The sequence below is a fragment of the Microcaecilia unicolor genome, chromosome 6 (assembly GCF_901765095.1).
Source record: "Microcaecilia unicolor chromosome 6, aMicUni1.1, whole genome shotgun sequence".
Lineage (NCBI taxonomy): Eukaryota > Metazoa > Chordata > Amphibia > Gymnophiona > Siphonopidae > Microcaecilia > Microcaecilia unicolor.
Genome location: NC_044036.1, coordinates 306372736 through 306398137, shown reverse-complemented (window position 1 = coordinate 306398137; position 25402 = coordinate 306372736). Strand labels below are relative to the sequence as shown.

The window sequence follows — 25402 nt, the reverse complement described above, 5'->3', positions numbered from 1 at the left end:
TATCTCCCCTCTTCTGCCTTTCTTCCAAAGTGTACATATTGAGATCTTTAAGTCTGTCCCCATAAACTTTATGACAAAGACCACTTACCATTTTAGTAGCCGGCCTCTGGACCGACTCCATCCTGTGTATATCTTTTTGAAGATGCGGACTCCAGAATTGTATATACTATTCTAAATGAGGTCTCACCAGAGTCTTATACAGGGGCATCGTCACCTCCTTTTTCTTATTGGCCATTCCTCTCCCTATGCACTCAAGCATCCTTCTAGCTTTTGCCATCACTCTCTCTGAACAGTAGTGATTATTATAACATCATCCCTTCTGCCCTTTGTCACTGGATAACTTTCATGTAACCAAGACCTAGAAATGCTCACTGATAGAAGTGAGGCCAGGGTTACATGCCCAAGTGCTTTTGGAAATACGAAGATGTAAAGGGTAAAGGGTCATGGATTTGAAATACCACCTTGCTGTGGTACAACCAAAGTGGTTTACATCTCTATGCATGTACTTTCTCTGCCCCTAATTTTTGTACCTGAGGCAATGGAGGGTTAAGGCAAAGCACACTGAAATCTTGTATAATCCAAATGAGGATTATCGGGCTATTGTATGTATATGATAGTGAATAATTGCTCTTTAATAGTCCTGTGTTTCATGTAAGAAGCGACTGGACACTCCGGAGCCTGTTCCTCTCCTGATACTTACATGGAGTTGGGATGCCAGGCAGTGATAAAAGACAGCCATCCTTAGCTTGGCTTCATGCAGGTGCAAAGATCTGCTCCCAACCTCCAGCTGTAAATAAACAATCCCTGTGATAAACTGAATGTTGAGTAAAGGAAATGAATGTAGCAAATACTTTTGGATCTTTGCCTCGTTTCTCACTCCCCACCCTGTTGCCTGAAAAGATATTTTGAAAGAGGGAAAGAGGAGATTGCTCTTTCAGAGATGAATTAAGATATGTAGAACTTGGAAACTAGTGGACCCCTTTCCAGATGCGGTGGTTGTAATTGAAATGGGAAGCAGGTGCTGTAATGTAACTAGCTAAGTATCTTGCACAGTAACTCAGGTGTGTAAGAATGCTTATTGTAGCTATCTCAATTGCTTTATTGTGTAATTAAGAAATGCATCTGACTGTAAAATAGTTGGGAGCAAGGGAACTTTCTGATTGGTTGCAGCATTTGGATCTAGTTTCAACGATCACTGCTTCTTATAGTTATGGTTCTGGGAATGGAAAAATTCTATTGTTTTCAGCTGCCAAACAGCCCTCTTGGAAAATGAAGTGCCTACATCTCCCCTTCCCTTCTCCCTTTATAGCCGGCTGTGGTGATTGGATGCAATGGGCTATATACATTTTACTAAATGAAACTACCTTTCCCCGGTGTGTGCAGCATCTGCCCTTCCTTTTCCTACTGGCCCTCTCTGAAGTGTTCCATCTGCCCTTACTTTACCTACCAACCCCTGTGAGGTTTTCAACATTCTGCTCTTCCTTTCCTTTCCAGCAACTGCCCATCTTCTCTTCCCTTGCCAGGCCTCTCATCTCTCTTCTCACTTGCTGTCACTGCTACTGCTGCGCTAAACAAAAGTCAACACAGTGATTATGGGGCATTGAGCCTTGAGCATGTGTAAACTTCCTGTTTCGGAGGGGATGGGAGGTAGTAGGCCTTTCACATGTGCAACTGCTCAAGGCCCATACTGGGCACTGTTAAAAGAATTTAACCAATATACTCACGAATCCCAAAAGATCAAGCAGGTTTAGACACAAACAGGTTTATTCTTGCGCAAGAGAGACAAAATTCCAACATCAGTCGGGAGGTTGTTTGACTCTATACAAATTCCCCTGTTATTATATATATACCTTCTTTCACCGTTAGATCAGTTCCTATCCTGTTTGTCCAATTATCTATTCCCTTATATGGTCTATCTGCCCAGTTTCCCATCTACATTTCTCCATGTCTTGCCTCATCCTGCACCTGCATCGTTACTTTTCATTTTCCCAGTAACCTCCTTTTAGATGAACTTCTTGACCCATACAATTAGTACATTCTTGTACTTTTATTTACATGCAGCTGTATCATACCTTCTAAGCTTGGATAAACATGTGTTATAAGCTAGCCAAAAGCATGTCTAAGAACAGTGCTTCTTGTCCAGAATATGTAAAAAATGATTAACCCAATACTTTCCCTACAGGCACACTGACCTCTGCTTAGTACACATAATTGCCATGCCTGTTCCAGATCCTCCCAATTGTGCTACCCTAGGTGGAAGTCTAGTTTACCTTTGCCCAGATGATCAAAAGCAAACGTAGGTGCTAGAGGCCATTAGCACCCGACTAACGTCCGCGTTTGCTTGCGTCCCAGGATCAGATGTAACAACGCGCTCGCCAGCTCTGAATGCTAGTAGCATGCAAATGCATACTAAACAGGGACATTATTATTCCTCCACAATGCTCAGCTGGCAGCGTGCCAAATTAGTGCACTGCTACCGCTGTAAACCCTTCACTAGCATTAGGGTTTACAGAGAATTGGGGAGGAATGGAGAGCGTGTCCAGCATGCATCTGCATACTGGCAAGCCCCCCATCCTTCCCAACAGAGATGACCCCAAGCCCCCCCCCCCCAGGCACCTCCAGTCCCCCTGAACCCCCGCTAACACGAGGGCATGGGGGGCTGGAGGTCTGGTGGATCTCCAGTCCCCCTAACTCCCCCCCAACACCCAAAAAAGAATCTTTGGCCCAAGTGGGCTGCCACCCCAACCCCCATCCTCCCTGGTGGTATAGTGGAGCCCTTCCCCTCCCCCCCGTACCTCTCTGATGGAGGAAGGAGTAGTACACTCTCTCCTCATCTAGTGCCGCCTTGAAAATAGTGGCGTCCTGCCCTGTCCATGCATCCTGGGATGTGCTGAGTGGGGCTTCCGTACCATATAAGGGCCGCTGTCTGGGGAGGGGGGGGGCTTGGAGTGGCACTAGGCCATGGGTGGTGGAGGTCTGGGAGTCCCATGGACCTCCATCTCCTCGTTTGACAGGTCTGGGCTTTTGACAGCCTGGAGCTGTCAAAATAGTGCAGGAGGATTGAGCTTGAGCACTGCTTCAACCCTGCCCCCAGACCACCTTGGTATAAATCGGAAAGTGCCGCAGTAATCAGAGCAGATATTCAATGGCATTGTCTGTTAAGAACCCTTGAATATCAGCTTCTCCTGCTCAGATACATTGCTTTGAATATTGATCCCATGGCTGTTGGCTCGAGCTTTTCAGTTGGGAATGTATCGATCCCCTGTTGAATAACTCCTTTCAGATACATCAGGGTTATGTGCCATATATATTTTCTTCTGTTGTGACTTATATCAAGGTGTTGTACATGTTTTCAAATCTGCTAATCAAATAGCTATACGTAGTATGAATTATTTACATTCCTCATCATGAATCGTATGTCAAGTTTTCATATCTGTGCTTTGAATTTGCTGTGTTAAGTGTTAAAAAGTGATTATAGTGTATTAACTCAGAACATGAAAACATTTAGTATGATTTCCAGTAATTTATTGAACTGGAAATAAGGGCAGCCACATTTGGAACTGAGATGTCAGGGTTAGGATATCTCAGGTTTCATTATGTTTTAGAAAAGAATCCGCTGACATAGAGCTGAGTGCAGGTGGCATAAACATTGATTTAAAAACCCCCCAAAAGTTGAACATTTCAGTGGCTTGAAACCTAGCACATAAACATGTTTGTGTCCATCCACACACATATATGCTATAGAATGGCAATATAAACATGTACATTCCTGCACATATATGTTTAATTTTGCCATTTTGGAAAAATAAAGATGTAATTTCTCAGCGCTGTCACAAGAACTAGTGTCTCTTGCCCGTTTGGCATTGGGGGGGGGGAGGACAAAAACCACTGGGGGCAACTTCCAGTAGAGTTCTGCTCAATAGCAGCTGTTTATGCAAATCGATTCAATTAAATTCAAATCAATTCTTGTATACCGCTAATATCCCCTTTAAAGGGTTCAATGCGGTTTACATTCTAGATGAGACAAAAGCAAATAGTATTAGTGTGAGATTTACCAAATCTTAGAGCTGCTTGGTAGCAGCTGTAAAACTCCCAACCTTAGTCTTTTAGGACACAGACATTTAGTCCCCTTCTGAAATGGAGTGGAGGAGTGGCCTAGTGGTTAGGGTGGTGGACTTTGGTTCTGAGGAACTGAGTTCAATTCCCAGCACAGGCAGCTCCTTGTGACTCTGCGCAAGTCACTTAACACTCCATTGCCTGCCATGAGTGGGAAAAGCCTGGGGTACAAATGTAACAAAAAAAAAAAGAATAAATGTCTATTAATTTGCCACACCCCTGTTTTGCCGAAACCTCGCCCAGACCATACCCCTTGCAATTTGTATCCACATGGGTTTGAGCAGTGACGTAGCTATTGGGGGCCCCAAATTGGCTCTGGGGCCCCTGGTTTGGCTGACAGGGGGTCCCCGACCCCAATCCCCGCCAGCTGAAGTGTTTGTCTGTCCCATGCTGGTCTCGCACTTGCCTCCTCTCCTGTTTCCAGTCGCACCGTGCATGCTCACGTTTTAATGAAACTGAGCTTGCTCACGCATGCTCAGTTTCATTAAAATGAGCGTGGAGTGCACAGCGCACTGAAAACAGGAGAGAAAGCAAGCACGGCACAGATAAACGCTTCATCTGGCGGGGGTTGGGACCCCCACCAGCAAAGGTACCTTGTGGCAACGGCGGGCAGCAGGGGGGTTGGAAGCAGCGGAGGAGGTGTGATGGCTGTGGGAGGTGGCCTAAAATGTGACCCCCCCCCCCCCCCCCACCCACACACACACTTTGGGCTCTGCATCCGCCTCCCGCCGAGGTCTGGCTACGCCCTTGGGTTTGAGACTTGTATATCCTGGCTTTTTAAATGGGGACTTACATGTTTGCACAAGGTAAACGTTTAAGTACCAGTTTAGGCACCTCTCGGACGTAAATAGGACTTGTACAATGAGGGCCATAAAATTCTGCTTTGTATCATTTTTCTGGTTCTGTTGCAAGATGGGTGTTTGTAAATAGCTACGAATGATTTTATAGAAGCAATCTATAAATTTGAATAAGTGAATGAATACCTAGGATGGTAGAGAAACAAAGAGGAAACACACACACACACACACACACACACACACACACACACTCACACACACATAAAATAGCTCTCAAAAGGAATGATAATTCTACAAATGTTTGACAGCTGGGCTGTATCTTTACCATGTGGATATCAATAACCGAGCAGACAGACTGAGTTGTTTTTTTATATGCTGTCACCAGAACCTTGCCTCCTATCCCATGACTCTTTAATTTTCTCAAGAGTCTCTCATGAGGAACTTTATCAAAAGCTTTCTGAAAATCTAGATATACTATACTATGCGATACCCTATTCTGTCAATTAAAATGTTCTATTATATATTGTGTTGACATTGTAGGTAGTATTCTGTGCCATACTTTATATTGATATTTGAATAATTTTACTGCTGTAATTGTCTATTGCTCATGTTTGATTTATTCTTACTGTACACTGCCTTGAGTGAATTCCTTCAAAAAGGCGGTAAATAAATCCTAATAAATAAATAAATAAATAAATAATTATAGCGTTGTCCATGTCCTCTTTGTCTCGCCCATCTTTTTCATAATGTGATCCTGTCTCTCCTCAGAGCCTTGAATGTCACTTTGGTCTTCCATTCCAAGCACCAGAGGTTTCTTCGGATAGGCCTGGCAGTACCTCTCTTTGGTGTTGTGGCGGTTCTCAGGGAGATGGTAGCCAGTGAAGGGAAAATTCACCCGGAGCAGGTAAGATTGAGTCCTCTGTGTATTAACCAACAATATTCCATAAGAACCTAAGATGGAATCTGACTTGTGGGGTATGGGGATAGAGGGTAGGTGACAAAATGGATGGTTGGATTACTGACTAAATCCTCAGCAAAAGAATGCAGGTGTCACTACTTTGTGTTTCAACCCAGTGGTTGGTAATGCTTAGGACGAAGTGCCAAAAAATACAATGGCCAATATTCAAAATGATTTAACCAGCTGGGAATGACCACCAACCAGTTAAATTGCTTGTTTGCAGCTATTCAGTCATTCAGCGGCACTTAACCGGTTATTTTCACTGAAAATGACTGGTTAGCACCAAATTCAAAAGCAGGTAACTTGTAGGATTTCTGGGGCAGAGTCGGGTTAAGTACCAATATTTATCCCCTCACCACATAAGTAAACTGCTTAAATGGGCCACATAAATAGTAGTCCTATCTTTAAGTGGTTTGGCTTTATGCGATCAAGGGCTGAATATTGACTTAACGGGCTATGTATTAGCCAGCTCAAAAAAAACCACAGATATTCAATGCCGAAGGCCAGACAAGGCCTGGCATTGGATATCCAGGAATAACGCCGGTGGTGGGCAGCAAAACACTCACCGCCAGCCAGCTGAATATCGGGGGGAGGGACAGTTTGCCCAAATGGTGTATGCTGAAAACCATGCCTCCTCTAGAGGGCGGTGATGGGATCCTTGACCTGCATCAGACCTGGCATGATGCTTAACCCTGTCCCTCTGCCCAGCCTGCTTCTCTCTCTCTCTAATGCTGGAACTACAAGCAGCACAGCCGCTCACACGACAAATCGCTCCTCTCAGTACCCTTCTCCACCACTGCCAACTCCAGGCTCCGCTCATTTTGCCTTGCCTCACCCTATGCCTGGAACAGTCTTCCTGAATCCCTACGCCAAGCCCCCTCCCTCCCATCTTCAAATCCTTGCTTAAAGCTCACCTCTTCAATGCTGCTTTCGGAACCTAACCTTTCGAACATATAGGTTGCCCCAATCTGCCTGACCTTTCAGATTAACTGTACATTTGTCTTTTAGATTGTAAGCTCTTCGAGCAGGGACTGTCTTTCCATGTTAAATTGTACAGCGCTGCGTAACCCTAGTAGCGCTTTAGAAATGTTAAGTAGTAGTAGTAGTAGCAAACCCATGAATTTTGTGAAAAACTGAATTGCAGTGCTGGTATAGGAGAGGTGGGATGAGTGCTATATTGGGGTTAAGCAGAAAGGTGAGGAAGCATGCATGCTTGGTGTTCGCTAGCCCCATTCAAACTTTTTACAGCCCACTTTAGTTGGTAAAAACTTGTTCCTACCAGAATGCATATGCTGTGCATGTGACCTGCCGCAAGCATTTCTTCAATAGGAAGCCTTAATTTAAGTCCTCTAGGATTGTTTGTGTTATTCCATGCATACAGCATGCCAACTGCATGTCCACCAAATGCTAGAAACATGCAGAGCAGTTTTCAGCCTCTTCCCAACTTCAGCGCTAACATATATTTTCAGGTGATCCTACTGGAGCTGTATACAAATGGGTTCCAGCGATCTTTCTCAGATGATGAGGATCTGAATTCCATCGCTGAGGGTGACATCATGTATGCCTTCCAGACTCTGGCGCCGGTCACGAAAGCCGGGGGCACCTCTCGCATCTCAGGTATTCTTTTGGGGGTAGCTTTCTTTGTTGCTGCAGAATAAAATGCATCTGAGGCCTCTTTGATAAAACAGCTAAGAAAACATCACATAAAACACACCTGAAAATCAAACAATGAGTTTTTCAGTGAAAAGCAGAGTGCAGCTTTTAGCAAGGGTTTATGCCATGGTAACAAAATCTATATTTACTAATGCTTCCTACGTATTAGGGGAGAATCAAAAGAAATTAAAGAGAAAAAAAAATACTGCCTGATGTTCAACCCACAGTGGTCAGCGTTTTTTTTGTTTTTTTTTTAATTCCTGGCCACCATGGGTGTTTCCAGCCCTGGATATTCAGCACTGGGCTATACACCAGTGCTGAATATCATTCTTTACTAGCCACCAAGAATTATCTGGGTACCACTGATGTACACCACTGCTCCCCAGATAGCTATGTGAGCAGGTTAGGGCAGCTTTTTTTTCCAGCCTCACTAGCCTGGATAGCTGGCCGGCCACCACTGCTGAATGTTGTGGTGGCTGAATAACTTCCAGCTGTGCCTTTGCGCCGTCTCCAGACTGGCTCAGCACTATCTGAATATAGCCAAGGCATTCTGACTGGATGCTCAGCAGCAGTATCTGGGAAGTGCCATTGAATATCTAGCCAGATGCCAGTCAGTGGGTGTTAAGTACTAGGGGGTCCTTTTGCTAAGGTGTGCTGAAAAAAATGGGCTGCGGTAGTGTAGGTGCTTGTTTCAGGCGCACGTAGAATCATTTTTCAGTGCACCTGTAAAACATGTCTTTTTGTGGGGGGGGAAAAATGGATGTGCGGCAAAATGAAAATTGGTGCGCATCCATTTTGAGTCTGAGACCTTACTGCCAGCCATTGACTTAGCGGTAAAGACTCACGTGGTAACCGGGCGGTAATGGTCCACGCATGCCCAAATGACGATTACTGCCCGAGCACCAGAAAATAAAACTATTTAACAGCCCACGCCCATGGCCACACCCCCTTTTCAACTATGCGACTTAGAATTTACGAGCATCACATTACACAATACGCTTAGACAGTTCTGTCCTTAAAATTCTAATTAATACCAGTTAGTGTCAATAATTGCTTTTTAATTGGCAGTTATCAGCACTGATTGACTTGTTAACTAATTAAGTTGCATGCACAAATTTAGAATATGACCAGATTTCTGCACACAATTGCGCTATATGAAACCCGCAGGGGGTGGGGGGGGGGGGTAAATGGGTAAGTTAAATGGTTCCATTTTGGTTCATTCCTGCTGAATAGTGACCCTAAATTGTTTCATTTCTCAATTTTATTTAGTGCACTTCAAATAAATTTCAAAACTGCTAGTCATTTTTATGTGGTCATCCGCCTGTCTGTCTGTCCCAGGAGTTGCCCACCTCCTTTGATCATGTGGCCAGATAGCCCCCTCCTCCCATTAACTAAAGGGGTAGAACAGTAATTGTGAGGTCTGAAATTGGAGGGAGGGCCTGATCCCAGGGTCCCATCTGCAAAAGTTTACCCAGGGTTTCATGGGTTGTCAGTGTGGCCCTGACTATAACCCTCCTTATTGTACAATATTCAGAAATGTGAAGGTCAACATGCAGCCATGCAGGGAGTGTATGACTTCAAATGTCTAAAGTAGACATTTTTCAAATTTCTGTATATCTTTCTATTCAGTGGTGTTGTTCATTTAGGGAGAGCTGCTAAATTTACTCATATAACTGAACCGTCTAAGTTAGGTGTTTCAAGTTATACCTGCTATTTTTGTGGCTAGCTTGGCCTTCTAACTCCTCTGTGTAGACACTGAATATACTGCAGCCTGACCCCCATAATGGTAGTACAACAAGACCACCAGAATGGGCAGGAAAGAGTGGGAATAGCTCCTGCCTTGACCCCCTTACACCCCCAGGCAGAAGCGTAGCCAGACCTCTTATTTTGGATAGGCCCCGAGTTAACCCGAGTGGGCCCTTCCCACCCCCACCCCTGTCCATACATACAGTTTTTTTGTTAAACTTTCCTTCTGCCCCTGCTGTTGTCATGCTTCTCCTTCCCCCTCCCCACTCAGCATCTGCACCTCTTCCCCCCCCTCCCTCCCGGCATCTGCTTCTCTCTCCCTCCCCGGTCTACCTCCAAGCTATCTTCGGCAGCGATTCCAGTAAGCGGCCTGCGCCAGACCTCGAGGCTTCCCTCTACCATGTCCCCACCAGTGAAGAAATAGGAAATTATGTCATCAAGGGCGGGACGTGGTAGAGGGAAGCCTGCAAGGTTGGCGCAGGTTGCTTACAGGAATCGCTGCCGGCGATAGCTCAAAGATAGATGGGGAGTGGGAGTGGAAAGTTTAAAGAGAGATGGGCAGCTGCCATGAGGGAGAGAGAGAGAGATGTTAGGCACCGTCAATGAGGTGCTTTGGGGACTACCAGACTAGGTGGGCCTGAGGCAAGAATGGGTGGGCTTGTGCCCACCCAGGCCCACCCGTACCTACGCCACTGCCCCCAGTATTAGCCAGGTAGACCTAGAGGGGGCTTCGGGAATGGGTAGGAGTTGGCCAAAAGGGGGGCACTTGGTGTTACTTGGAGTTAAGGGGCATTTGGGAACATCTAAGTTAGGGGGGGTATTTGAAGGGAGGGAACTACTACTGTTGGCCACTTTAACAAGTTTGTGTATTTATTTGTTACTAAGAATTTTATGTTTAATGTTATAATTACTATTATTAGGTTTGTAGAGTGCCTTCATGGGCTTGAAACCTGAAAGGTAGTCAAGCAAATTTGTACAAATAAATAAATAAATCTGTTATCTAATAGTTCTAAAGAATGAATTGCCAAAAGCCTTCCATGATATGGTTGTACTTGACCACATAAACAAACAGAAATAAAGATCAGTCAACAAGTGGCTTTCAAGAGACTCCCCTCTTAAGTCAATGTGCCTACCTAATGGATGGACCAGTCTTAAGAAACCAGTGTGTGTGAACAAAGATACCTAGAATAATTGCAAAACTGACACATTAGGTCATATGATTTAGACCTGTCGAGCTCTAAATATTAAATTGTTACTGGTTAGTTTTGATGCAGAAAAAGCATTCGACCAGGTTAACTGGGGTTCAGAGCACTATACCAGCAAAGGCAAGCAGCAGTAGGAGTAAATGGCACCCTTGCCTTTCCTCTTATTGATGATACCTTTGATACAAAGGTTGACTGAGAATCCAGGAGTGGAAGGAGTTAGCCTAGAAACACAGAGGTTTAAGGTAGCAGCAAAACAACAGAAGAACTGGTTTCCCACAAAAATAGGTAGACAAAAAAAAAAACCAGTAGGGTCAACCAAAAAGAAATGGTGAACTGGAAAAGCTTATAGCCAAGCCAGGTAGAATAAAGTGACTTAATTTCATTGGAAGTTGTGCTTGGTTGACCCCACTAGCAGTTGAAGAGGGAGTAGCTGCACTGTGGAGCCTAAGATATTTGATACACTCTGCAGAAGAGTGTACTGGTAGGCCTGACGAGGGAGGTGTGGCGGTGTTTGTTTCTGGGTGAAGGATTTAGCCCATCTTATTTTTAAGAAGGGATAGATGAAAACCATGGCTGAAATAAGCCAACAGCTCAGGGGACAGTGTGTGGATTTCTTGTCATATTTTCAGATTTTCCATTGTGTTTGCTCATTGAATAGGCATCACGAGTTGGGGGGGGGGGTGGAGTTCATAATGAAGCTGGGGGAGATTTTTCAGATAGAGAAAATAGAGCCGGCTAGTCTGTCCTGGTTGCGAAAAGAGCTCTGGGAGTTTGAGAAACCAAGCTGTTTATACAGCCTTGGAGATAAGTGGATTCAGGAACTGGGCCTGAATGTAGAGAAACTAGAACGGGGAAGTGTTTTGCCCACATTCCACAAATGTTTGCAGCAGTAAGCTACAGACGTGCAGTGTAAATTGCTACATGAAGTGATAAAGAAGGGTTTTTTTTGGTGGTGGGGGCAATAATGGCATACACAGGGGGAGTGTTGGGTCAGGGGTTTCAGGGTACCTCAGAGAGGCTACTGTTAGATATGCCTAAGACTGTTGCCATATAATCTGTGTGGAAAGATAGTTTGATGACAATTGTGTATGTTCATAGGAGATGTTAGTGTGAAATGACACACAGAAATTGTGCTATGCTTCATAAGATTCTCTGATGCAGCAGTCATGTAAATACGAAATATTGAGAATACTAAAATAATTGTATTTTCTATTATAGCGATTTGAAAATGTGTTAACTGATTGATGGACTTTTTTCCCAATGATTGTGTTTTTTTATGTGATCCACATTGGTTCTTTGGGAGAAGGTAGACTAGAAATATATAAGATAAGCACTGCTCAGTGGCAATAACGATTCTGAGGATTTTTCTTCTGGTTATGAAGAATGAGTAGATTTAAGAAATAAAAAACAATTTTCACAGCTGCTGTTCTTGTGGCACTATATTTAATGGAGTTATTGTAGTTAATGAGATTTGTTTCAGGCATAATTTTAGCCACATAAGAAACAACTATTCAAAGAGAATGGAGGCCGGCATCGTGGAACTGGTATTCAAAAGAAGTTGTACATTAATGGGAGGCCGGTGAACATTTACCCCCTAATTCTATAAAAGTCGCCAAAAATTGAGTGTGCCAATTTGGGTGTGCGCCCAATTTGCATGTGTAATTTAATTGAATAATGAGATACTCAGTGGCTATAATTGTTTTTTAACAAGCAATTATTGGCACTAATTAGATTTAATTGGCATTTACATGCCTAAAATTTACGTGAGACCTGAAAAAGGGATGCAGAAGGGAGGGGAGGGGCATGGACAGAATGGGACATTGCTAAAATTAATACACGTTGATATAGAATAATTTACACCATGAATTGGTGCAAATGGCCACGCCTAAAGTTAGGCAGGATTCCCGAGTGTAAGCGCTATTCTATAAATCACGCCTAACTTTAAGCGTGGCTTATAGAAAAGCGCTTTTTTCAGCACTGATTTTTGTGGCGCCATATATAGAATCTACCCCTTAACCCCTATCTGTAGATTTTCAGCCCTTGTACAGATAGTATTAGGCTGAAAAGCTATCTAAACAGCCTGATATTATCCATATAGGAAAGGGGCAAAGGGAGGCCCAGTCGCAAACCTAACCAGGTACAGTGTTATTCAGCCACTAGTCGGAGAAGTTATGGGGCCAATATTCAGACCGTGGGAGGGAGCCTGACTAACTCCTGTGGTCAGCGGTCAGCCCGGATATTCAATGCTGGACCGTTTCCAGTGACTGGCATTGAATATCCATTTTTTTTTTAGCAGTTTTAAAGTTAACTGGCAAAGTTAACATTCAAAGTTAGCTAGTTAACTTTAAAATGGCTATAGATATGTCAGCTATTTAAGTGGCCTGATATGGCCGCTTACAATAACCAGATATGGATTGAATAATTAGGGATAACAGCCTATATCATACAATACAGCCGTTATCTCCTAGGCGCTAACCAGGGATATTCTGCGGGGGATAACCGGCTATCGCAGAGAAGGGCGACAAAGATGATTCAGGGGATGGGACGATTTCCCTATCAGGAAAGGCTGAAGAGGCCGGGGCTCTTCAGCTTGGAGAAAAGGCTGCTATGGGGAGATATGATAGAGGTCTATAAGATAATGAGTGGAATGGAACGGGTTGATGTGGAGCGTCTGTTTACGCTTTCCAAAAATACTAGGACAAGGGGGCATGCGATGAAGCTGCAGTGTAGTACATTTAAAACAAATCGGAGGAAGTTTTTTTCACTCAACGCTTGTTTAGACTCTGGAATTCGTTGCCGGAGAAGGTGGTTGGGGCGGTTGACTTAGCGGAGTTTAAAAAAAGGTTAAACGGCTTCCCAGAGGAAAAGGACATAGAATGTTATTGAATGAACGTAGGAATAATCCACTATTTCTGGGATGGGCGGGACGAAATGCTTGTTCTTTTGGCCACTGTCGGAGACAGGGTGCTGGACTCGATGGACCCTTGGTCTGTCCCAGCATGGCGATGCTTATGTCTTGTGTCTTGTCCCCTGCTAAATATTACCGGATAGCCAGTTATGTCCCATTTAACCGGCCAGATGCCTTCCCTGACTGGTTAAATTGTTTTGAATATCGGGGGTATATTTTTAGTTCAATAGGCTTAAACTAAATTTATTGGAGTAAATTCTGAAAAGGTCGCCAAAATTTAGGCACCAGGATGATGCTTTTTAAGTGCAAATTCTGTAATGGCAGTTGAGCGTAAAATTTCTGTTATGGAATACTAGTGTAAGTTTGTATTTGTACACTTAATTACAGGCACAAGCAATTATGCCAGCTCAATGGCTGCTGTAAATACTCACACCTAACTGTGTAAATGTGCACCTAACCGCTTGACACCCAGGACCAGTGTTGGTGGGGGAGAGCAAACAGGGCAGCTGCTCTGGACTCCCATAGCTCCAGGGGGCCCTACAGACCAGGTATCTCTTCTCCTTCTCCCCACCACAATCCGTATCCTCCTCCCTTCTTCCCACCACAGCCTGTCTCCTCCTCCCTTCCCGATTCTCTTTAAACATATATTTCCTTTCTCAGAGGGCTCCGTTGCGGCATCATAGTAACATAGTAAATGGCAGCAGACAAAGACCTATACGGTCCATCCAATCTGCCCAAAAAGATAAATTCATTTTACATGGTATGCGATACTTTATATGTATATACCCGAGTTTGATTTGTCCTTGTCATTTTCAGGGCCATCTCTGCCATGATCCGCCCCCTCTGATGCAATTTCCTGTTTCCGCCTGGGCGGATCGCGGCAGAGAGGGAAGCTTCAGGGCAGCCAGAGGCAGCTTGTGATGATGGCTGCCGCACCAGGGCCCCTCTGAGAAGGGAAATAAAAACTTTAAAGAAGACTGCAAGGTGAGGGGAAGGGAGGGAGACTGACTGTGGTGGGGAGAAGGGGAAGAGATGCTCAGTAGTAGCGATGCAGGTGGGGGAATCAGGGGCCCCCTCCTTAATTTCTGCCCTGGGCTCCACCATATCTAAAACTGGCCCTGCTGACACCTCCACGGCCCCAGATCCACCCATGCCCCTCCCAGGTCCACGTCCCCCTTGAAGTTGCACATTCTAGAATTTGAGCGCATAACATATAAAATAGCAACTAAGGGCATTTACCAATAATCGGCTTCTAATTCAAATAACAGCCAATTACTGAATTAAGTTAGACACACAACTGACCTTATTCTATAAGTTGTGCATGCAAATTTGCATGCTAGATGGAAACTTGAGCTTGCAGGTTGATAGAATTAGGGGGATAGTTGCTGAGATCCTAACCACATAATTATGTAATTATATATATTCAGTGCTGTTGATGACCATGAATAGCAGTTCTAAGAGCATGTCCTAATGCTGATTTTGGTTTTTTTTTAATTATCATAGTTACTGCACCAGCTGAATATTGACCCCCCCCCCCCCCCTTGTGTTAAAAATTGTCTGGATTCAGATGGGAGTACAAGGCACATGAACACATGGTATTCATTCCCAGTTCTAGAGGGCAGCAAATGAGTCTAGTTTTCAGGATATCTGTAATGAATATGCATCTCAATAAATTTACTCCAGTGTTCTAGGCTTGTGAGCAAACTTTTTGGATTATCTCGGCCTGTTGGTGACCGCAAGAAAAGATTAATTATAGAGTAAGTCGTCTCAGCCCCTGACAATGCTAAAATGCAAAACACGGAGCCATGTTGGGTATTTATTTATTTATTTATTGCATTTGTATCCCACATTTTCCCACCTATTTGCAGGCTCAATGTGGCTTACAGTATTCCGCTCTGGTTATCACCACAGCGGAGTAAAGATACAATTAATAATTACATAAGAACATGAGTAACATAATGGGATAAAGCATTAGGTATAACGAGATCAAAAATGTAATAACAGTAAAAGCAGTAATGCGCTAAGGTTCAAATGATGGATCATTGTGGTATGTCTTATTGAAGAGATAGGTCTTCAGTGATCTCCGAAAGTTGATTAAGTTGCTTATTGTTTTTCACATCAAGTGGTAATGTATTCCAAAGCTGAGTTCCTATGTAAGAAAAACTAGATGCATGTGTTAGTTTATATTTTAGGCCTTTGCAACTGGGGAAGTGAAGATTTAGGAATGTGCGTGAAGATCTTTTGGTGTTCCTGGGTGGCAAGTCAATAAGGTCTGACATGTAGACCGGGGCATCTCCATAAATTCAGGGTATGAGCCCTGAATTTAGATATGAGCCTTGAGTTTGGGCATTTGATTAGAAAATTTAGGGGCCCTTTTACTAAGGCGCCTATGCGCGCCATCAACGCATGCGAATTCGGAACTACCGCATGGCCCGAGCGGTAATTTCAATTTTTATGCACATCCACTACACGTGCCGGAAAATATATTTTATTTTATGGCGCGGAGTGCTTACCAGGAGATAATCAGCATTGTACGCACGCTGACGATTACAGCCCGGTTAACGCGTGAGACCTTACCGCTAAGTGAATGGGTGGCGGTAAGGTCTCAGGCCCAAAATGGACACATGCCAATTTTCCTTTTGCCGTATGTCCATTTTTGGCAAAAAAAGAGGCCTTTTTTGCAGGTGTGCTGAAAAATGGACCTGCGCGCGTCCAATACACACGTCTACACCAGCGCCGGCCACTTTTCAGCGCACCTTAGTAAAAGGACCCCTTGTTGTGCTCTGATTTCATGTGCACCTGAACAGAACTGATGTCATCCATGTGAATAGATTGCCTTTTTATAATAGATCTTCGAAGGTTTGAGTGATTTCGCTTAAAGGAAGTTTAAAAATTGTGGACTGTTGTGGCTACATATGAAGGAAGGACTTTGAATTAAGTTGATATTTCAGAGATAACATAGCCAGAATAGTGGGAGCACAATATTAGTAGCATATTTCAATATGGGCACATTTTAGAAAATCAGCATACATTGAAGTGGTGTAATACAATGTTATATGGTATTTTAAAGTTTTTGAAAAAATATGATATGAATAAAATGTATTAATATAAGGTGGATATTGAATTGATAGTTACTTTATAGTATATTGTAATGAATATGCACGAGATAGATTTCTACATCTAGCCTCAGCTGCCTTCTCTGAGATAGATTTCTATGCATACCGCCTCCATTGTATGCAGATCTTTCTCATCATATTCATTAAGGAAATTCTGAATATTTGACCCCTTTGCAGCTCTTTAGGACGGGGCAAGAATACCACTGCCATTGGGAAAGTTTAGCTTTGCATCTCACAGTTGGTTAAACAGGAAAAATGTAAAATGTGATGTGTGTAGCCCACATCTGTCTGCAATGTGGGTTCTTGCCATGCAGTTTTGAAGCAGGGTCTTGCACTTCTCTGTGCCAGTGCTGGTATCTGTAGATCTACTTAAAGAATCATTTGATGTGTAAACTTTACCCTTTTTTCCAGAACAGCTGTTGTCCTGCAGTATTAATGAACCTAAGTTAAAGAGGGATTTCTCTGTTCCAGATATGCACCACAGAGCTGTTCCTCTAGTGGTCTGATCTTAATTTATATTCTGCAAGAATGTCAATGATGTGGACAGCAGGTACAGCCGGTTTTAGGGATAGGGACACCACAAGGAAGGCGTTTCACCACTCTCAGAGTATTCCAAGAGGAGAGATTCCCTCACATCCTCGTGTATTGCACTCTTCTACAGATTATGGTTTGATTTGATAGTCTATAGACTGTAGACACTCTCTCCTGATTATTTCAGAGTTAAGAGGAGCTAAAAGGAACTAAGTGGAGGAAAAGACCTCAAACCACCTGGGTGCTAGGGCTGAGTTCACGCCCAATGTCTTCAAAGCACTCACCGGACCGTTGCTCATCATTGGCCAAAAACCTCCTCCAATCAATTTGTAGAGCGCCGATGATATCTCCCTTGAGAAAGCTGGTGGGCAAAACGGGTCCCCATCGGGAGTATTGGCTTCGAATGTTCAACAGCCTGACAAGTTCCAGAAGTTAAGTGACCTTAATTATCATTTATAAAATGTACAAGTGGATTGTTTGAAGACGGTTTGAATTAGCAAGTGGATAAAATTTGACAAAAACATTTTTGCTTCAATGAAAACAGTGAAGGTATGGAGGAGGTTTTTGGCCAATGATGAGCAAAGGTCCGATGAGTGCTTTGAAGACATTGGGCGTGAAGTAAGCCCTAGCACCGGGCGGTTTGAGGACTTTTCCTCCAATTAGTTCCTTTTAGCTCTGAAATAATCAGGAGAGAGTGTCTACAGTCTATGGTTTGATTTGAGGTTCCCTCAGAGCCTTACAGGGTGCGATTATAGTGCTCACACCGGGCCTGCACTAAAGCTAGGAATGGGGGCAAGTCACATGGCGATGGGAGCATTAACGCTCTGTTTGTTCTGGGTCTCATAATTGGCAAGAAACAAATCAGAATCAAGGCTTGCATGGGCTTCGATGACGACTTCACTAGGGAAGTTGGACAGGTACTGGGCAGACTTCTTTGGTCTGTGTCCCAGAATTGGCAGTGAGAGACAGAGATTAAGTAGACCAGTGATTAATCAAAAAGAAGTGGAACCTGTGCAGAGTGCCAGATTCAACTCTGGCCTTTCAGGTCTTTATCTGCCAACATTTACTATGTTAACTATTTACTATGTTGACATTTCGCCCATTAGTTTGTAAGCTCCTTGGAGCAGGGACGGTCCTTTTTCTTAATCTGTACAGCGCTGCGTAACCCTAGTAGCGCTCTAGAAATGTTAAGTAGTAGTAGTAACTACATAAAAGTAAGAAACCTCCTTAACACAAGTATTCAAGTTCATAAGAATGAAAAGAACTACTACTACTACTACTATTCAGCATTTCTATAGCGCTACAAGGCGTGCGCAGCGCTGCACAAACATAGAAGAAAGACAGTCCCTGCTCAAAGAGCTTACAATCTAATAGACAAAAAAATAAATAAAGTAAGCAAATCAAATCAATTAATGTGAACGGGAAGGAAGAGAGGAGGGTAGGTGGAGGCGAGTGGTTACAAGTGGTTACGAGTCAAAAGCAATCTTAAAGAGGTGGGCTTTCAGTCTAGATATAAAGGTGGCCAAGGATGGGGCAAGACATAGGGGCTCAGGAAGTTTATTCCAGGCGTAGGGTGCAGCGAGACAGAAGGCGCGAAGTCTGGAGTTGGCAGTAGTGGAGAAGGGAACAGATAAGAAGGACCCGAAATGCAATAGCTTGAGCACAGTTCAATTTGAACCTGAAAATCAAAGTCAGCAGAAGGCTATTGTGACCCACAAAGAGTAGTTAGCTGTTTTGACATTACCTTTCTCCCAGGGTGAAGTGACCCAGCTTAGAAATGTATCTAATATATCAAAAGCCAACACAAATTCACTCTGAGCAAATTGCTGGCAAGAACCATCCCAGGGATAGCTCTGTCCAAGTTGCCATCTTGTTCTTAAAGGAACCCAACAATTTCAAAAAATTTAAAAGAGCTGTTCTTAGCCAGATAATGTTAGAATGGCATTCTTTGCTACAATTTATAATCATTTCAAGCTCCAGTGAAATTCCAGAATGATCTTAACAAAATGACTCATCTCTTTGGACTTTAGCATAGGAAAGTTATTTTTAAATCCAGTTATAGATCTCTTTTTGACAGGTTATGCAAAACCTCTTATCAACGTTATTTCTGAACATAATAGTATAGTGCACTGATAATTAGGCTTAGATTCAGTTGACAGTAGTATCAGTTCATGTGCAACGAGAGAGAAAAAAACAATTCGTAGGTAATGTCCATGGAGGAGGGATGGTGTTAATTTTAAAAGCCATTTTCATAGTAAAACGGTGCTTTCCCTCCAAAACTGGTATCAACAAAAAATTCCTGCAACCTGCCCGCACTGAACAGAGGTATGGTTAGGCAGTGTTTGAATTTGTGTGCATGCTTTTGAAAATTCAGCATAGGTACAGAGTAGGTGTACATGTCAACACATTATTTTTCTGGAGCTAATTTCAAAGTAGAAGGTTTGAAAATAAGGCAAAGTCCACACTGAGAAAAATGTACTTTTTAAAAATGTACTCTCTCAGTTGAAATCTTAATTGTTCTGGCACAGAAATTGATTCTTTATCTGATGCTAATGTATTCAAAATATAAATCCAGATTTTCTCTCCTTCTTGGAGTTGTGTTATCCCTAATCATGACAAGGACAATTTTCAAAGGCCACTTATATAGGTAGTTAGCAACAATTTACTCTCATAAACTGGCCCTCTAGAAATTTCCCTCCTTAAGTGCAGCTTAAAGTAGACCTGTTATAGAAAACCATGCCTATTTTTAGTCACACTGAGAAAAGATGTCCCGGGGACATGATTAGGTTAGGAAAATAAAGTGCTTTTGTTGCTTTTAATACTCTACAGATGTTATTTTCTTGGAAAAATGCCTACACAAAGGGGTCCTTTTACTAAGATGCATTGCAAGATGGCCACCAGCTAGGTGGATAAGGAGCCAACTAGCTCTGGGACCCTGATAGTTTTGGGTCGAGACCGGACACAGAGAACAGCCCCAAACCGAAATGGGATGAACAAGGATGTGAGTGCTATCATCACATGCCAACCCGCTTGAGAAAGGCAAGACCAGGTCCATGCTAGGAGGCGAAAGGCACCTGGATATACCTGCAGAACTCCTGGTCACGCTGAAAGAGCATCTACAAGGATGGCCGTGTCAAGGTGAGCGTTGTAATCCCTCTCTGCCCGACTCCGTGCTCGGCCACTCAGCCGCTTAATTTCTGCCAGACGAGGGGCAAGATGCCCATTTCCCCCTGGAACAATCGGGGGATTGGTACAACAGCAGCTGAGCCCGGCAGCATAGGGTTGGCCCCGACCTCGTGGACCCTGAGGGAGCTCCAAAATACCTCTCCCACCCAACTCCATACCTGACCACCCAGCCGCTTACATTCGATTAGAAGAGGGATGGTAGAACGTCCAGTCCCTCGCCGAACTAATTGGGGGACCGTCATGCTAGGGAAGAGCTACTCACCACCAAGTACAGTAGACTATGCTCGACCCCAACTTTATGGATCCTGAGAGAGTAGACAGCCGGGAAAAAACTAGGCGAGAAACGCTGAGGTGCAGCAAATATCCCCTGAACTCCCGACCTACCCGGGCCAGGGTTGAGGCACCAGAGACAACCCTCACTCAACTGGAGAGCCCCACAGGAACCACAAGGAAACCAGGGCAAAGTAAGGGTCGTGGATAAGATGCTGGACTGAATATGGGACTGGGCTGGGGCACCAGAGCGACGCACTCCACAACAGGAGAGTCCCTGGCGTACAGCACGCTCAGAGGCCAGCAGATTCTGCACCCCCAGAAAGCCAACGGGAGCGCAGGAGCGCCGGCTGCACATCCCGGAGGAAGGCAAACGGCGAGACTGGACAAGAACCAATGCCGGAAGAGAAGCTGATATAAGAGGAAGAAAGGAGAATGGCAAGGTAATAGGAAAGAAACCAAGTAGGACCAGAGTGAACACACATAAACACAGACAGACAGACACACCCACACACAAAAACCCAACCTGGGATGCTGACCTGGAAAATAACATCAACAGGATCACCACACAGAATCCCTACAGAGCTTTAGGTAGTCCTCCAGTGAATAAATACCCCAAAATGGCCAACCTTAGGTCATGGACTCTTTACTACATGATAGCAATATGGATAATAGAAACACCAGTTACAGCACCAAACGAATGAAACAAAATACCCATACACATCACTGACAAACGACGATCACACCACCAATTGGAAGAACCAGAATATGACCCCCACAATAAAACAATGACAAAAGCAACAATAAGCACTTAAAAACCAAGTCAGAATAACAATCCACAGGACCAAAATTTAAAAACAGATAAATCATGCAAACAGCTACAAAAAATCAAATGCACCAAAACCAACCACGATAATTATGTCCTAATACCAAAAGGATATATAAACGCAAGATCAGCAGTCAACAAGACAGCATTGCTGAGAGATTGGATAGAAGCGGAACAACTAGGACTAATGCTAATAACAGAAACATGGATGCAACTTGAAGACGACCCAGCACTACTGGACCTATGTCCACCGTGATACAAAATGATACACATCAACAGAACCAAAAAAACAAAGGGAGGAGGAGTGGCAATAATATACAAATCCACATTCACCATAGAGCCAATTGCTAAACACACAACCTCAGCAACAGAAATACTGGCCTGCAAAATATTAACGCTAACTCGTATCAGCACACTGAAAACGAAGGTGCGCCCGTTTTTGCCAAGTTAACGGCAGACAAAAATGTGCCAGTCCACATGTGCATTTGATAGCATTCTAAAGATTTGCACATTAATTGTGGGCATACCCGTGGCCTGCCCATGCCTCATCCATGTGTACATCCCAGTGTTCCCTCTAAGGTGAGCGGGAGTCCTCCTGCCACTGGGGAGTGCTGTTTCAGTATCACATTTTCAATAGTGAGGGACAGGCAAGTTTTGCAGGACTCCAGGGAACCTGCCTGTCACTGTTAATTGAAAGCACAATATTGAAGCACCACCACCCCCCACTGGCAGCAGTGCAGTTGAAGGATTCCCATGGTGCATCCTTTTTGCAGGTGTGTGCTATGGCACTTATGTGTTGTCTTACAGAAGAGCGCATATCCCCAGATTCTATATATAGCACCCAAATTTGGGCACACTGCTGAGATACCTGCGCATCTTAATTGGCTAATGAGAAATAATTGGATGCTAACAACCAATGATTGACCTTAATTGGCACCAATTGGGATTTGCATGCGTATCTGGTGTCCAAATCCCATTATACATAACTCAAAAGGGGGCATGGCCATGGGAGGGGCATAGGCGTGTCAGGGGCATTTCAAAGAGTTGTACATGTTGTTATAGAATACGGGGTCTCCACGGCCAACTTGGTTATCAAATTTACAAAGTTAGGGCTTGGGAATTGGTGCTAAGGGGCAGAAGATCAAAAGCAAATGCAGGCACTAGAGGCTCTTAGTGTCGTACCAGTGCCCACATTTTCTCCCACCCCATGATCAGAGCCGGCGAACATGTGAAACAATGAGCTCACTGGCTCTGACTGCAAGTAGCATGCAAATACATGCTAAATAGGGCATTAACTATTCCTCCCCAGTGCTCTGCAGGCAGCGTACTAAATAAGGGCACTGCTGCCGTGGCAAACCCTACACCAGCTTGAAGCTGGCATTAGGGTTTGTAGAGCATTGAGGAGGAATGTGGAGCCCTGTCCAGCATGCATCTGGACCTCCAGCCCCACAGCCCCCCCTGGACTGTAGCCTGCCCAACCACCCCCAACCCCTCCAGAGACAGAGAGGCTGGAGGTACAGTCTCCCGGTGGTCTAGCACCCTCCTGCACCCCCCGCCTTCAAGGTATGGGGGAGGGTTGGTGGGTGGTAGACTAACCGGGCGGGTGGGGTAGAGTTGCCCAGTGGGCTACCAGGGAAAGTGTTTTGGTATTGAGCAGAAGTTAGGGGGGGCTGGAGGCCCCCCATAATCAAAACTAATAGTGCACATAAATTTGCTTGCTATTAGTTTTGATCATCACAGCTTTAATTCCCCACACTGTTCCAGCACTAACTTTTCAGCGCTGTTCGGAACAATGTGGAGAATTTGATCATCGGCGCCTAAGTGCGATCCTATAAAGGGTACGTGCCCTGTATACAATTGCACTTAGCGCTGATCTTTTCCAGTGCCCATTTTTGAGCGCCATTTATAGAATCTAGCCCATAGTGCATTAGTGCGCATAACTGCCAATATAGGCAACCTCTTGCGCGCACAAGGCACACTTACTTGCTGTGTGCCATTTCTGGAATTGCCTTTGACGCCTTTTAACTTACTTCCCAGGAGGTTTTCGAGAGCTATGTTTCCTTCATCTATCAGCCTGTTAATCAGCACTGACCGAGAGCTCCCCAACCAACGTGTTTAACCCCTTCCCTGCCAGACCCTGTAGCCATGTTCTAATGGCTAACCCCCATATATTTATGTTTCAACAATTTTTATTATTAAAGGTTTCGCAAAACAGCTCATCAGCACATTTCAGTTACAACATAATTTCCAACCACTGTCTCTAAACAGGTAGAGCGCAACACTGTTCACCTCATTCTTCCATAACATTATACTTCCTAACCCCTCCCTACCCCCCCCCCCCCGCCTCCTCTGCTCCCAATATTATTCCCAGAACTCTATGCGGTACAACCACACGTATCAAAATACATGAACCATGTCTTTATAAACCAAACTTAGTAACAAAAGATATATAATCACAAGATCGTGGCACCCTCTCTGTTGCATATTGTTATACATTCCAATTAAGGTGCCAGGCTGGGGCTTTGTTCCTTATAGCCCCCCCTTTTTTTTCCTCCTAACTATATGGTACCTCTGCCCTATATGGGAAGCATTACATATTCATCAAAAACTTCTGTTAAATTACATGGCAGATCTGAGTTGCCACTATACCTCTTGTCCTAAAACCCTCCCCACTTATCCCCCAACCCCCATATATTTAATATGAACTACACTGGGGTCTTGATTGGCGACCCAGTCTAGGACCATGTCATAAAATGACCCAGCTTATAATCACTAACTTAATTTTTAACCAGAGCACAAATTACTGAATCATAATATTCAAGTAATTGGCAAGGCTTCTGCTAGTAACCAATTAATTGTACCAATAATTGCTCAGTTAAATGACAGATGGCATTTTAAACACATTTATGCAAACATTAAATCAAAGATATGTAATCTGTGATGGCTAATAATATGAAGAGGACTGATGCCCCTTATAATCAGTAATATGTTAGGGGTATTGTGTGGTCTAATGATGTGTTAGTACGAGTTAATGAGAGGGTTTGCACTGTTCTTACATTTGTCTGAAAGCTGAAATCAGACTCTATGGTCACGTCATCATGGTACATAGGTACAGTATGTCAAGTTAATACACACAGACTGATCAACCTGTCCCAGCCATTCCATTCTGTACTCAGAGGGATCATTTTAGTGCCTTCATAACTATTTTGTATTTCATTCATGTGTCTATTTCCTCTATGTATGAGCCAGATATTCAAAAAAAATGCCATGCTGAACTCTAACCCCTGAATTCTATATATGGCACTGAAAATCGAGTGCGGAGTCAAGCTGCACACGCGTCCTAATTAGCTAACAAGCCAATAACTAACGATTAATCGATGGTAATAATCAATTATTGTAGTCCAATAATTGGGATGTGTGTGCACGCATCTGCCTACGTGCACCTAAATACCCTAGCATTTAACTCAAAAGGGGGTGAGGCCAGGGGAGGGGCAGAGATACTCTGAACAGTTGCGCACAGGGTTAAAAATAGCCCATTTCCACACCAAAATGCCAGGAGTTGGGCACCAGCATTTACAGCTAGCGTAAATACTGACACTCAACTTTGGGCGTGGGAATCAGCGTAGAGTACTATTTTATAAACACTCAGTGTGCAGCGCATCCTAAACCAGATTACCATATACAGGACACAGACTGTATAAGTCTGCCCGGCAGCAGCCTTAGTCTACACAGCCAGAGTCACCATCTAAGTACAACTCATCAAATCAACACACATGCAGCCATTTAAGTTTTGGGCTTTTTTTTTTAATACTATCCATGTTCTAGTTAGAGATCTTCTGTGTTGATCCCACACCTTTTTGAATTCCATCACTGTTTTTTGTCTCTACCACAATGCCTACTCTCCCTGAATCTAAATCACCTTGAGCTATTACTAAGACTTGATACATTTTGAAAATGTTGATTGAGTTCATTGTTGCCAAGAAAGGCCCAAGTCACCTAACCGTCTCTTCTCATTGAACATGGCTGTCTTTTTGTCCCTTTTAGTAAAACCTTTGTGAATTAAAATTTCTGTACACAGTTTATTAAATCA

General features: G+C 43.8%; 1 protein-coding gene across 1 annotated transcript in view; it reads left to right on the top strand.

The window, feature by feature from the left end:
- USP43 (ubiquitin specific peptidase 43) overlaps window positions 1-25402 on the top strand; it is a 523315-nt gene that overhangs the window by 380707 nt on the left and 117206 nt on the right. The window contains exons 5-6 of the mRNA XM_030208099.1: window positions 5682-5817; window positions 7341-7488. Of these exons, the coding sequence (XP_030063959.1) occupies window positions 5682-5817; window positions 7341-7488 (284 nt within the window). The remainder of the gene's footprint in view (window positions 1-5681; window positions 5818-7340; window positions 7489-25402) is intronic.